General features: G+C 52.7%; 1 protein-coding gene across 1 annotated transcript in view; it reads right to left on the bottom strand.

Moving 5' to 3' along the window:
* The window catches only part of jag1b (jagged canonical Notch ligand 1b), a 29,921-nt gene extending 15,397 nt beyond the window's left edge, over nucleotides 1-14,524 (bottom strand). Inside the window, exons 1-7 of the mRNA XM_076018917.1 lie at nucleotides 14,053-14,524; nucleotides 13,521-13,826; nucleotides 6,848-6,899; nucleotides 4,189-4,446; nucleotides 3,625-3,685; nucleotides 1,134-1,264; nucleotides 890-1,009 (exon numbers count right to left, since the gene is read on the bottom strand). Coding sequence (XP_075875032.1) covers nucleotides 890-1,009; nucleotides 1,134-1,264; nucleotides 3,625-3,685; nucleotides 4,189-4,446; nucleotides 6,848-6,899; nucleotides 13,521-13,826; nucleotides 14,053-14,109 — 985 coding nt within the window. The 5' untranslated portion in view covers nucleotides 14,110-14,524. The remainder of the gene's footprint in view (nucleotides 1-889; nucleotides 1,010-1,133; nucleotides 1,265-3,624; nucleotides 3,686-4,188; nucleotides 4,447-6,847; nucleotides 6,900-13,520; nucleotides 13,827-14,052) is intronic.
* Between the last annotated feature and the right edge of the window lie 655 nt (nucleotides 14,525-15,179).

Genomic DNA, 15,179 nt, shown 5'->3' with positions numbered 1-15,179 from the left:
CTTCAAGGGCGGTTTTTGGAGGGCGAGCGAGATGAATGATTGACTCGGCCGCTCGGGGGTGGTCGGTGGGCGGCGTCGCTGGAAGGAGGGGAGGAGGGGAGGGACTGCGTGTGGCGCTGCGCCCTGCGTGAATACAATGGCTTTGACGTCCGTCTGCCACCCCCCCCCCCCCAGTCAGAGGACCTCCGGTTACGAAGGGCACCGTTTACTGACATCTCTGCAGTTAAGCTGTCAGCGCCCGGGCCAGGCGCAGATTTAATGAGGAAGGGAAGAAGAAAAAAAAAACAAAAAAAAAAAAACATCATCTCCTTGGTAAGTGTTTCAAGCAGCTGAGCCGGCGAGCGCCACGCCCAGCCGTCTCGAGTGCCTGAGCGAGGAGCGAGTGGGGGAGGGGGGGGTTTCGGGGCGATGGGGGGGGCATCCCACTGGTGGTTTACCTGAAGACGGAGCCGCTCGCCGCCGGGGTGGAGACAGATTACAGCCGCGTCGCCGCCTCCTCTGATTACAAACCCGAGGTAACCTCTGACCTCCCTCCCAGGCCCGGAACCTTCTCAGACTTCAGCGTCTCATCGACAAACATGTGCAACGTTTCTGCCTTTCTGACACGGTACAGCGCTGCGCGCAGAGCTTCGGCAGAGTCGGAGAGCAGCTTGCAAAACGAGAGCAGCGGCGCGCTTGGACCGACTCCGAAATTTCCCCTCGGTGCAACTCGTTGGCACGCTTCGGCGCGATCCTCCACGCATGTGGACGCCATCAGGATTGCCGTCCCACATGCTGGACTGCTTAAAACTCGCCGCGCAGGAAGACATTAGCGGAGCGTTTCTCAGCAGTCCTCCGCCACCAGTTTTACTGTGAGACGCCCATCCTGCCCGGGATCGTTGGCTCTCACCCCTGTCGCAGTTGGCACCGGAGTAGCCCTCCTCGCAGGTGCACTGGTACTTGTCGGGCCCCGTGTTGATGCACGTCCCTCCGTTGAGGCACGGCTGGTGAGTGCCGCAGTAGTTCAGGTCTGGGGAGAGAGGAGAAAGAAAAAAAAAAAGGAGTGTTTCAAACGGCTCAGGAGTGTTTTCAGACAACAGCGCCGGGCCGCTCCTGCGAGCGACGGCCGGCTGCAACCGGAGACGGGAATTAACCTTTGTCGCAGAGGTGGCCGCCCCAGTTGGTGTCGCACAGGCACTGCCAGGGCTCCACGCAGGTGCCGTGCACGCAGCCGGGGTGGGGGATGCACTTGTCGCAGTACTGGTCCTGCCAGCCGTACAGGCACCTGCAGGGCACAAACAGAGGCGCCGCGCCGTGAGCCTCGAGCGCAGGTGGGGACACGGCGGAACGCACAAACATGCACAATCCACAGGGAAAATAAATAAATAACACAAATCACGGCAAACAGCCTTAATCCCCGTGGTATCTGGGAACGCTAAGATCTTAATCTGGTGTTTATTCCGAAATTCCTACGCGAGGCGACACGGCGATAATCTGATGCAATCGCAGAAAAACCTGCGGAGCTGCGCAAACGGAACAAAGAGGCGGTTATTCCGCGGCTGGACCTCGCCGTCCGTCACTCAGGGAGCACCGATTAATCTGGGTGAGCCGTTTACGCAACAGCTCTGGAGCAAGGAGCCGAGGAGCGGGGGGACGCGGAGGTGTGCTTCAGCTTCGGCGTCCTTCCACCGAGCGAGCGGGCGGAGAGAAAGCCCTTGATTGCAGCTCCGCCACGACTGTTAGCACAGCTGACGCTAGCACGCCGCCCGAGGCTGCTTCCACGGCGCTGCGCCTGTGGTTTTGGCAGATGCGGCCTCTCGTCGGAGAGGAAGGCTCGCCCCCCCCCCTCTCAGCTACGAGGACGTCTGCTCGTCCTGCTTTCCCATGAGTCAGGGAGTCAAGCTCGCGGCCCGAGGGCTGAGCTGGCCGGCCGCTGAAACATCCAGGTCCGCAATTACCCTGATAGCGCCACAGTCTCTTTTATCACTCGCGCTCCGTAATTAAGACGGCAATCGGGCCTTGCTGATAACTACGGCCCTTCGGAAAGAAAAAAAAAAAGAAAAAGAGGTGGCAGTGCGGTTGCTGCCTTTGGAAGCGAGCGACAGGAAACGCAGCGTCCCGTGGGAGGGGGGGGGCTGATTAGCCCCGAGAAACGGATGGACTGTAAAAATAAACGTGGTGGTAAAGTAAACTTCAGCCTGTGATTAAAGAGGCTATTCTTAAGAGTGCGCTAATCCTCCTCATGAGAAGCAGAGGAAACCCCCCCCCCCCCCCTTCCAACCTCAATGCCACCCCCCCCCCCTTCCATCCACTACCAGGATCATTTACAGTTATTGCACCGTCAAATTACTGGGGAATGTGACATTACATTGCGAAGCGGGCGACCGATGCATGCTGGGAGTTTTTAAAACTGGGCTCTCGCGCTTCGCTTCTCAGGGCAATTTTCTATTGTGGCAATTTCGGGTCGCTGTTATTGCTCTTGGTAACAACCGAAAACGGACTGCGTCATTACGAGCTCCACCGCTAAAAGAAAATCCCACGGCGCGTCATTAGCCTTGGCTCGGCCGCCTTGGAAGTTAGTGACAGGGAGGCGGCCTTTAGCCTGCAGCCTGCAGCCTGCGCAGCGGCGACCCGACGCTGGGAAAATGCTCGCTGGCCTGCCTGCAGGAGCAGTTGAGCTGGCTCCGAGAGCTCCCTTGGCAGCGCGCGCGAGGGGCGAGTCATACCCAGCGCTCTAAATGTAGCCACACCTGTGTAAAGACACAACACACACACACACACACACACACACACACACACACACACACAAAAAAAAAAAAAAAAAAGGCGGCTCGCAAACCTCATGTTCTGCCGGTGGCCACACAAGCGCTCACAAGAAACCCGATGATGTCAAAAGCTTGGGAAAAACAACACGGCCGCGGCACAAAATGAACAAACCTGATCGTCCCTGCGCTTGACGCGCTGCCAAATCAGACAACTAGGAGCCGGTGCCTCAGCTGTGGGAAGAGTCGGGCAAGAGCTCCAGGGACGAGGAGAGGAGAGGAGATAGAACTGTTGCTGTGCACAGTGCAACCCCCCCCCCCTCCTCCCCCTCCTCCCAGCCCTCCTCCCACCACACCGGCTCTGATACGCATCTCAGCTTTTCCTCAGGCTGTGTGCAAAAAAAAAAAGAAAACAGCACTGGGAAACCATTAGCAACACAAACAATGCTCATTAGGTCTCATCCGAACGTTGCACAAGATCTGACTGATAACGCTCGGCTCTTAAGAGCGCAAACCTCTCGGTTGGCTCGGGGCCCCTTTTTTCCTTGAAGAGGATATTCCAAAAAAACAAAACAAAACAAAACAAAGCCCGACTCGACATTAGAGATTTGCAGCTCAGGCCTGCAGCTGTCGGTCGAGCCCGGGCCAGGCACGTAGAGGGGAAGATCCATGCTGGCGCTTGGACACGCAAAAAAAAAAAAAAAAAAAAAACCCTGCATGCGCTATCTGCTTGATCCGCACCACATGCCACCTGGCACCGGACACCCCCCTAATAAATACAGGCAGTTGAACAAACCGTGTTTGACATCTGACATTGTTAACGGGCGAGAGGAGCGCTGATAGAAAGAGAAATGAATCACGGCGGGCAGCCCGGGCAACTTACTTGCATTCTCCAGGCTCCTTGCAGGAGCCGTGCTCGGTGCTGCAGCCTTGCCGACATATAGCTGCAGGAGGAAGAGGAGAGAGAGAGGGAGAGAGGGAGAGAGAGAAGCTTCCTGGTAACTAGGTTCAAACTTAGCTTCACTTTTCAGAACATTTTAATTACAGCTGTACATCTCGCGTAATTGCCGACCTCTGTGTCACTTCAGTCCATGAGAGTAAACACTGGCGATGCGCAATCAACGCTCCGCTACAACGCCGGAGTAAAATATTGAAAAAGAAAAGTGCCCGGGACGACTTCCTCGGCGCCTCGAGCGCTCTCTCCCTAAATGGGCGGCTTTTGATGGCGAAAGAAAGGGGGGGGGGGGGGGGGAATTGCGCGAGGAAGGGCGCGCGAAACAAGGGCCGCCATTCACGGTGGAATCATGCAGCAGACAGCGTATCAGCGTGAATCACTGATTACAGTCTGGCGGCGAGGTTTAGAGGACTCATTCATGGTTGGATTTGCTGCCGTCATCCCGCCCACCCGCCCGCCCACCGATGTGAAGCAACGTCACGCATCACTTACCGGTGTTGCAGTCAGGCCCGGACCAGCCCTCCAGACACGTCTTGTTGCCGTTGTAGTCGCAGGTGTAATGGCCGAAGAACTCGTCCCTCGGCCGACAGAACTTGTTGCAGCCGAAGCCGTAGTAGTGCTCGTCGCAGCTGACCCGGATCTGGTAGTCAAACTGAGCCACCAGCCCGTTGTGAGTCAGCTTCTGCCACTGCGGGCTGGGGTTGATCATGCCGGAGTGCGAGGCCTTCTCGATTAGCTTCCCATCAGCGCCTTGGAAATGTAAATTTTGACACCGTCAACAAAAGGTGGGGTTGGTGGGGAGGGGGGGCGGGGGGGGGAGCAAAGAAAGGAGGCTTAAGAAAGTTTGTCAGCTTGGCCAGTTGAAAACAACTTCCTCGGCGCATTACACAATTAAAGGGTTCAGCGTCCCCAGGAAGCCAAAAATTACACAAAAAAAAAAAAATCAGACACAAAATGCAGAAGATCTCGGAGATGGCAGATTATATGTAATTAGAGCAAAAGGAACGAGCTGTGGAGGAAGAAAAGTACAAGGAGTAAAAGCAAGGGTGGAAAAAAAAAAGAAGGGAGAAGGCTGCGTGTAATGAGCGGCGCTGAGGGATTTTTTTTTTTTCTCACGCTCCCTCTCCAACTCTCCCTGGGTTGGTTTCTGATCCTCAGGTTTACAGCTCGGGCACATTACTGCTTTCAGACGCCGCTCTCCTCCATCTGGCCGCTGCTCGGACAGAACCGCAGCCGCCGTAAATTGCAGCGTGAGGACGCCGCTGCCGCAGTCCACTGGCAGGAGGCTGGCCAGCGTGCCATCAGCACATTTCTCCTCTTTCTTTTTTTCCGTGAGTACCTCACTCGGCGGCGGGCGGGAATCGTGCGAATCCCCGGATTTTTCACACGCTCGAGGACAACGACCCACGTCTCAGACGTGAGGGGACAGAGGGGGCCCGTTATCTAAGTCGTCGCAAAAAAAACCCAACTAAAAACTAAAAAAAAAAAACCCAGGCCGAGACCGGGGGAGAGGTTTATTTTCATGTTAAACATGTGCTGTCAAATGCACAAGGACAGGCCTGAAAAGCCGAGGGCTGCGATTACACACACCGCAAACACACTCGGGAGTGAGCAAACATGTCCGTTCTCATCTCGAAACACAGCTATGTACACACACAACTCCCCCCCCCCCACACACACACACACACACACACACACAGGCACTTGAAAGGCCAGTGAGCCGACCGTCTAAATCCTCCACCTGGGGGCCAAATGAAAAACAGGTCGCGGCCGTTATTTACCGCGCTCACAAGCCATGAGGTGACCGACCGTCGAGTCAGTCGCTCCCTGCGTTTCGGATGATGCAACGGGTGACGGCCCCTGCTGTCACTTATTTACCAAGCCGTGGCGGTGTGTGTGTGTGTGTGTGTGTGTGTGAGTGTATGACTGGGCGGCGGGACGCGCTAAAATCGCAGCGCCCAGTCATATTTCGCAGTGGTCGGGAACCCGGCGCGCCAGCGCGGTGTGGCATTTCTCTACCGACCGTTGGCCTGCGCCCTCGTGGAGTAACACGTCCTCGCTACCTGCTGCCCGGCGCCAAGCTGGACGCAAATCGCATTTTTTTTTTTTTTCTATAAAGCCTGGATAATTCGTTCTCATGCACCCGAGTCCGTTTTCTGAAGGTGAAACTTTTTGCTATTGAAGAAAAAAGTTTATCAGCAGTTTTGTGCGAAATCAAAAAGGGCGGTTTTTCGTTTAGCCAAGAAGCAGCTGCCAGCTAGGTCCAGACAGCCAGGGCTGAATGAAGGCACCGGATCTGCAGGCTGCCCCGGCTGCTTGGAGATACGATGAACCAGCGCTGACCGTTCATTCAAGGGGGCTTTTCGCACCGGCGTCCTAATAGCTCTCCGGGGAGCGGCAAATACAGCAGAAAAGGCCGAAGCCGTATTGACCTCAAACAGAGCTGCATAAACAAGTGAAGGGGGGCGAGAGAGAACCCCCCCCCATCCTCCCCCCTCGGCAGTGCCGCCAAGCTGACCGGGCGACCAGCAGGGATGCCAGCATCGTTGACGGCAGGGACCGAACCTGGCAACCGGACCAGAAGATTCTGGGGGGGGGGGGTTCAACCTAAACAGGCCAGGATGTAGCCGTGCAGGGTGTAGAGTTGAACGGCAAAAAAAGAAAAAAAAGAAGTGTGTTTCACACCTCAGTGACATTGACACAGCGTGACCCTGACCTTAGCTGGCAGCACCTGCCATCAGTCATCGGCCAAATGCAAACATTTTCACAGGTGAGGTGTGTCGGGGGAGGGGGAGGGAGCAGCACGGGTTCTGCATTTTCATATTTCCTCCACTCGACTGCAGCCCCCCTCCCTCCCCGCGCGCCCGCACGTCCCCGTTCCTCTTCCACTTCCTCCTCCCACACGCGTCAACAACGCGGCTCCTGGCCTTTCAGGCGCCTGTCAGCGCGCTCTCTTAATACACGCAACGCCCCGCGGACCGCGCTAAAGAGGGCAGGGGGGTGCGCGGGGGAATCCGCTTCCTTTCCTGACCTTCAACTGCTGTGAACGCGAGCGGGCGTTGCAGTGAGAGGGGCGGAGGTGGAGGCAGGGGTGGGGGCTGGGGTGGGGTTAGGGGGACTTGGAAGGCAGATTGAGAAGACGAGTACTCACCACTGGTTTCATTGTTGGAGTCCAGGGCCTCAACTATCAAAGTGTAGGATCTCTGAGGAGGACAAGACATGAGATAAAGCAGAGGAGGGTGAGCCAACAGCCAGATCATCAGGCGGTCACTGTATAAAAAACATTCACATTCACAGAGGGGGCTGTTTGTTAGTTACCATGCAAACTAACTCCTACATCATTCCCACACATTTCCTCGTTAACAAGTAACACATTCAACATGTTTCCCCAACCAAATTTTTTTTGCCGTTGTCATATTTCAGTCTTTGGGGAAAGAAAAAAAAAAAAAAAAAAAAAAAGCAGTCCCGAACTTTTTTCCCTTTTTCTCCCACGATTTCTGCTGGTTTTTTATTTCCATCTCATTGTGTCTAAGCTGAAAGCCAGGCCTTGTGCTAATGCCGCTCATTGTTGACTCGGAGCGGCGATTGCACTGGTCTGATTATGGAGGATAAGTGTGCGGTGGTGTAGACGTCTCTGGGTTGGCAGTCGCCCTGGACGCCCACCCGGCCAGGAGGGAACCGAAAATATTACAAACTATACAGCAACATCAAGGCTGCACTTAACGAATTTGAGGAATGACTTGGACTGACGGCCGAAAAGGCAATACCCTCACCCCAGGATGCCTCAGATATGCCCTCATCTCAAATACCGTCCCCCTGCTTGCTGCAGAAAGTTTTTTTCCACATGTTATTACAGTGTGGCGAGAGAAGCTCGAGGACGACTTCCAAGGTTCCCAGAAAACTTATAGTCGTTCCTGTTTTGCAATACATGTGGGATTTTAAATTTCATGCTAATATATAAACCTCTGGTGCCACCAAGAATGTTGCGAATGACCCAAAACAAAGCACTCGAGGACGCTGCTATTTCAGCAGAGTCGTCGTGAGTGGGGAGACGGGGGGGGGGGGGGGGGGAAACAGAAGCTTAGCGTGAAGGATGGTACTTAAGTCTTATTTTTAGTTGCAATACAGAAAAGCAACAAAAGAGAGGTTCTTTTTTTTTTTGGTCTGGATTTGGGACTCCATTCAAGCGCTTTGTCCAACGCAGGCTCGGTGGCGGCGCCGCTCACACCGATATCGGCTTACACATTCACGTTGCCCTGCACCGCAGTCAGGAGGGAATGAACAATGCAACTGTGAGCCGTGCACTGGGAAGGCAGGCGCGCTACTGCAGGAGAGGAAAGGAGAGTAACCCGTGTCCAGGGCTCGCAAGGCTCACAGCTAGCTGCTAGTCAAGCGTCGGAAAAAACTGCATTACCACTGTGGCCCTCTTTGCTGTGATGACTTCATGGTAAACAAACCTGCCTGAAGGGAAAATCTTGTTCACTTTCCTTAAACCAAAAAAAAAAAAAAAAAAGAAGAAGGAAGGACTGATTCTTTTCCTTTTTTGTGAGCCATTTGACTTCCCATCATGCACAGGGGCTTTTGTTTGATCCTGTGCCAGTGTTTCCCTGCAATAAGGACAGTTATTATTGAGAAACAGAGCTTATCACCCAGCGCAGGCATGACAGTGTGCTTTGAATCACAACTGGCTGCAATCACTTGACACTGAACTCAAGGCAAATGAGTCAGTGGTAATGTGATATCAGGTCATCGGCTGCCGCGACCCAACTTGGAATTGGCTGCGTTGACACTACGCACAACAGCCATCTGAGGTCCCTGCATGTACAGAAGGCCTGGGATGTGGAATGTTTCGAAAACTGATCCAATGGCATGGAAAGGGGGGGGAATACATTTTTTTTTTCCCGCCAAGATAAAATCAGTTAAAAAAAAATACAAGATCAGACGGAACATTAGAAAACAGGGTTTAACGTTAACATTGTTTGCAATGTTAACGTTGTGCATGAGGCAGTTTTTAGCTGTGTTGTTGAGAAGTTCTGCAGATGTTTTTGGCAGAGCTGAGCTGAAGCAGCTGTTCTTAATCGTCTGTGCACTTAAGTGCAACATTCCAAATGAGTGCACCTTGAGCCTCATTTGACGTATTATTGGGTTGAGTGTAAAAAAAAAAAAAAAAAAAATCTCCAACCGTCACCCACAACACATCCCTAAAATGCCCGGCATCATAAAACACACTGACGTCATCCCAAGAACAGGAACTCTCAGGCAAAGACGCCCACCAGAATTAAGTAAACGACGTCTTTCTCCCACAATTCACACCAGTCATGGCTGCAGCAGCAGCAGCAGCAGCGTGACGTCGTGGTGACTAATGTCCGAGCAAGTCGAACAGGAGTGGGGATGGAAACAAGCGCACTGCCCCTGGATTCAAGTCAACTTTCACTGAACTCCCGATCAAGTTGAGCGAAATTTTGACGCCAGTCACGATAGCGGGGATAATGACTCCCTGCCTAGTAAAACAATCAATCAGCTCACTTCACCTGCAACACATCAAAACCTCAAGCTGTGTTCGAGCCTGACAGGAGGTAAGGGGAAAGGGGGGGCACACGCACACACACAGTCGAATCACTTTGTGGAATGTTGCCAGAGACAAAGACTTTAATGGGTTTGTGGCTGACTACCTTTGAAAAGTAAATCAACACAACATAACACACCCTTCCTCGCCTTGCACGACTTGGACTTGCCTCAACACGGATGCCATTGCAGCACTGTGATCATCCACCCCATGTCATGGAAGCAATCCATACCCGCTAATAAGCAACGAAAATTAGAATGAGGACTCGGGAATGTTTTGGTTTACTCAACTGAGACACACGACGCCGCCGCCGACTGAATCTGAGTAATCTAAACAGGCAACGCAGCCTCGCCATGTCTGATCTGACAGGCGGCCGTGCCACGCGGAAAAAAATGCTTCCAGAAAGGAGAGACACTGCCCAACTCCCCCTTTACTAGCACCGCGCAACTCCTCCGCCGTTATCAGCTCGGAGCCGTCTGCCACTGCCAGGTTCACTTTTCCCAGGCTCCCAGCTGACTCACAACTTTGCTTTGAACTAAAGAGAGCGCACACAAACACACGTCCAAGTGCAATAAGTGTGGCCATATGTCTTCTTATCTCCCCTGGCCAAGCAGACACTGTCCAGCAGACAGACAAGCAACATAAGCGGAACGGAGCATTCCAGTTCAAAACGCCACGGCTTGCCAAAGAACACTACTGAATCCTCTCAGAAGGGGATTTTTTTTTTTTTTCCCCGACACATACGCCTCACACTCCTCCACGGACCCATTTGACTTGCCATTGCAAATCGAACAAAGAGCAAAAGAAAGTACGGCCTGCGGAATAGCAAAAATAAAATAAAAAAGTGGCACAGCCTCTCAGTAAAAGCGTGGTCCAACACATTAGGCCGGCCCCCGGGCCTGATCTCAGCCCAGAGGAAAAGTCAACAGTCCAGTCAGTGGGATGTTGACCTTCTGTATCAGTTTTCCTGAATCAATCACTTCAGCGGTATCAAGGCGAGATCTTACCAGTGATTGGGACTCCTGAGCTACACACCCTGTTTTCTCTAGAAAAGCCCGGCCCGGTCATGGAGGAGGCGGCACCGCTCATAATCATCTCAAAAAGTCAATGCCTGCTCTGATGGACTGGGGAAGGAAGGAATGCATTGTTTCCCGGGAGACTTTCATCAAAACAAGAGCTGGAGCGAGGCAGTTGTACAACAGCTCATTAAATATATTGTGTTTTTTTTGTTTTTTTAACTGCCCTGGAATACAGCAGAACCTCACCCTGGACAAAAGCACACCGCTGGCTGCCAAATCAAACAAGAGATGCGGAAAACAGATTTCTGAGCAAACGGCGTCCGCGCATACAATCGGCTCTCTAGAAATTAAAATCCCATTAATCTTGCAATAACACAAGCCGCCAGCCATCGGTGGTCTCCCAGGGTCACTGACCATTAAGGGAAATAAAAACAGGTCGCGGGCGATCGTGATGAAAAGGCATTTTCTGAGGATGTCACGCGTTCATATCGCTTGACACAACTCCAGCAAGCGGCAGAGCCATTATGTAACGCAACCCTAACACACAAACCACGGCAGGCGAAGCCGAGAAAGTCTTAAAGCAGAGGGCAGGACGAGGTGAAGAGGGGGAAAAAAAAAGAGCTCCGACATTTTTCCCTCTTTGACTTGAGTAATTTGCACCTAACTGCCACATCAGAGCAGTCTAAATAAAACAAACATGTCATTACTCCCATGGTTGCCGGGGCAACTCACCCCGAAGGCTGAAACTTCCCACCGTTTCCCAGCTCACCTGATGGCAGCTCCCAACCAGCCCGACTCAATGACAAATTAAATCGCGTAAGACGCGATCAGGTCTGAAGAGACACACTAGTGGCAAATTCAGTCAGGTGTGAAGAAAGACAATGCGGGAACATTTAAAAAGGCGCAACTGGTCACTAATTGGTTGTTGAGATGTTAATTGTTCCCATTGGAAAAACTTTTGCTCTCTTCGCGGCGCAACGTGGGCGAAACATGCTGAGGTGGCCGCAGGGAGAAGGTCACAGGTCGCCTGAAAAACCCGACTTCCATCACTGCTGAGTCTACTACAACTGCTTCCTGTTGGCCTGCCCTGTGCTGGCATTACAGCTGCACGGCCTCCATTATGCTCTGTAATCCTCACTGTAGTCACCGAGGGCACGCCATTGTCTCTGCTTGATACACTGTGAAGGCCCTCGCTACTCTGTGGAATCAAAAAAAAAACTGAAAAGAAAAGAAAAAGTGTGGAACCGACATCGGTGGATCCGTGAAAACAGCCCAGGCGCCCGTCTCCGGGCAGACGGCATCGGGGGCCGGACCCCACCCCAAGCTGTCGCCCACCCCCGTACCTGATGGCAGCACATGTGCGCGGCCTCATTAAGTGCTGCAGTTACCGTGGGTGGCTAGGTTAAAGCGATGAAATGCCTGGGGTCCAACCGAGCGTGACTTAAACAAAGCCCTGGGCCTGGACAAGAGGCCAACTTCATGCGGCTCACAAGCAGGCCCCGGTGAGGGTGGGGGTGGGGGTGGGGGTGGGGGCAGGAGGGGACCGCGTGAACTCAGAGTACCCGACAACCCGGTTGCACCTCGCCGCCATCTGTCCGCAGTGACCAATGAACTGATGAAAAGGACAAAGAGTGATATCGTGCCGAACCGGCGGGATCGTCACCGTCGACACCGACTGCAGCCTGGGGAGAGCAAAAGAAGTTGGTTCCCCTCAGCCGTGTTCCTCCGCAGCACAGCTGGCTCAAACTAAACAGTCGCTGAAGAACATGCTTGTTTTTGATCAGCACGTGATGTACCCGGCAGCCGCCGTCTTTTTGTCGGCCACAACACTTTCCAGAGCCAGAACTAAGAGAGGCAGCTGAACGTCGGCTTTCCTCACCGTCGCCAAGGGCTCGACCAGCAGAAATAAGCGGTAAAATAAAACTAATCTGCCTCAGAGCGTCCGCGTCAACTCAGCGCTGCCATAGCACTGGCATAAACAGAAACCTTTTGTCTTTTAAAGAGCGAAGGTGGCGGCCGGGGCGCCCATGTCGAAGTGGAGAGCCCAGGAAAAATACAGATGGTCTCGGATTGCACACTTAGCCTGCTGTGAACATTGTTTTGATGGCTATCAGGTCATAGAGAAAACACAATTCTCTAAATTGTAAGTCGAGGCGCAGACACACACACACACGCACGCACGCACGCACGCACGCACGCACAAAAAAAAAAAAAAGGTCTTGCAGTTCCTATTCAGTCTGATAGGAGCCATTGCGGAACACAATAGCGGAAACTACAACAAGAAGTCCCATCAGGATTGAAGCAAAAATAGCCTTGATGTAATTGGACACACACATACCAACGCCACTGGGCCTTTCTACCCATCAGGCGCAGTGAAGGAGTTTTGCGGGCCAAAGCCGTGGGGCCAGTCAGTCTGTGTGAGCGAGTCCTGCTTTTTTCACTGCACGGAAACACGCTGCAGCCACGGCCAATCCTCCCTCTCACACTCAACACACACACACGCACACACACACACGAACACAAGGAGCAACAACGCCACCGCAGGCCCGTCAGACCCCCGTGTATTTACTCTGCGAAGAAGAGCTGACACTTGAGGAAACCAGAAAGTGGGGTTTCAACCCTTGAGCTGCACAACCATGCAACATGAGTCGCTGCCAGGGAGGGGTGGGGGAGAGGAGGGTGGGGAGGGGGTGCTGGTGGTCTGTGAGAATGTGGCTCAACCAACTTTTCATCTCCAATTTTTTTTTTTTTTTTTGGTAAGCCAAGACGACCATGGGAGGAAAAACATTGACCGGGAATCTTCCGTGAAGATGTTTTCAAACCTCTGCTTTACTACAGCACGTAGACTTCGTTCGGATATTTAAATAGCGTTAAAAAATGTCCTTATTGTGATTGGGGGGGAAACGTGCGCACCTGGTGCAGCTAATAGGAGCGCAGAGGAGTGGAGGGGCTTTCTCAAAAGACTGATTCAAGAGTGAACTACCAGAGAGGAACTCTGTTTGTTTGCTTTCTATCTACTTTTTTGCTGAGTGACAACGACTGACTGACAGTAATTGCGCTGAATTGCCCTGCAAACAAACTTTTTTCTCTCTCTCTCTCTCTCTCTCTCTCTCTCTCTCTCTCTCTCTCTCTCTCTCTCTCAAAACTTTCTTCATATTTGGACAAATGGGTCGGGGTAGACTTTTTTTTTTTTCGTCGTTTTCTTTTCTTTCTTTCTTTCTTTCTTTTTTGAAACTCACCGGCCAGGCAAAACTGAAGGGCAAAATTATCCTGGATTTGTCACTCCTGACGGAGCTCTTCAAAGAAAACGTATTCCCCCCGAGGACGGCCGTAGATCCCATTCCGAAGCTGCAGGGCCCCGCGGCGGACACCCTCGACTGGTATTCCTTTAGGCAAACTTTGAAAAAGGTATCGCACTCGTCCCGCGTGCACTTCCTGTCCCCGGTGTTCCGCGCGCCGTCGCAACACGCGCCGCTCAGCAGCTCCCCGTTGACGTTGTGCATCGACAAGATTTGGAACTCGAATTGTCCGGATCCCTCTGACACCTGTTGGGGGGGAAGAGACAGAACAGTGAATGCAACGAATGTGCGTGTGTTTGGAGGGGTCTAGTTTGCACACGCGCACAACGCGGCGACGCACGCGCTAAAAGTACATCCAGGACGCGACTGAACTCTTTTTTTTTTTTTTCTCTCTCATGCTGTTGATGCCGTTTCTGCTGCCGCCGCTGTTGTTGTCACTGACGGCGGTGACCCGACGCAAAGCCCCACGTACCTTGGCCAGAGAGCAGAGCAGAAGGGCGGCGAGCACCGGTCCCCGTCTCAAAATCATGCCTCCGGACTGCTGTGGCTGCCACTCGTCTCGTACTGGTGGTTCGGCCGGCGACACACGGCACCAGAGCTCCCCTCCCCTGGCTTCAACATGCACGGGTGGCGAACGAGACTTTGATCCGGCGGGCGCACAAGTTCCAGATTCATAGGAAAAAAAAGAGGAAAAAAGAAAAAAAAAGAAGAAGACCCGCGTCTCTTCCTGGTTCGTGCGTCCTTCGTCCCCCCCTCCCCAAGATAAGAAAAATCGTCTCCGAGCGACGGGTCGCCTGCGTTTTTATTTATTTATTTATCCGAGCGCTGCTGCTTCTTCCCTCCCCGACTTTGCAGTGTCGAAGAAAGTTTCTACACGGTGGCCATGCGTCAGCCGAGTTCACTGTTTGCTCGCTGACTGGCTGGCTGACTGCTGGCCAGAGCTGCAGCGAGCGAAACAAGTTCAACAGAGGGGTGTGTCCGCGAGAGCCCAGCTTCTACATATTCATGAGCAAGGCCACGCCCTCCCCGCGCTCGTTTATGAGGTTAATCATGCACTCAAGGTTTGCGCTCAAAGCGCCTTTCCCCCCCCCAAAAAAAAATAAAAAAAATAAAGCAATAATAAGGTAGGAAATTATCAATGGGCGCAGTGTTATTGATAATCATAAGTCACCCCGACCACAGGCCATAAATATAAGTGATCTGTATTGTCAGAGAGGCAGCCACCTCTCCTCGTCCTCCCCATGCACTGCCTCAGTGGCGCGCTGCACTGACCACAATTTATACTGTTATTTTACCCCATAAAGATTTATGTCGGCCTAAAAGGTGGGTAGACTGACTTTAACTGCTTTAACTCTCTGGCTGTGTTCGCTCCATTAGGGCGACACTAAATCACCTGGATAGCAAAATGAGCGTTCATCAAGGCCGGGGAGGATTCAAGGGCGTTTTAATTCAAGGCGAGGAATGCAGGGCGGCCTTCCTTTGCTAGTAAAGGCAAGCCTCGGATGAAAAAAAAGATTTTCGGAATATTCGTAAGGTTCTGATACTGAACCACTGATGTGAACTGGAATAGCTCGGCGTTATCAGCAATGCACACAACAG

This window comes from Nelusetta ayraudi, unplaced genomic scaffold (genome assembly GCF_046127955.1).
Source record: "Nelusetta ayraudi isolate G7.1 ecotype Tasmania unplaced genomic scaffold, CSIRO-AGI_Nayr_v1 ptg000008l, whole genome shotgun sequence".
NCBI classification, from domain to species: Eukaryota; Metazoa; Chordata; class Actinopteri; order Tetraodontiformes; family Monacanthidae; genus Nelusetta; species Nelusetta ayraudi.
The sequence above is the reverse complement of the archived record's forward strand: the minus strand, read 5'-3'. Positions and strand labels throughout refer to the sequence as shown.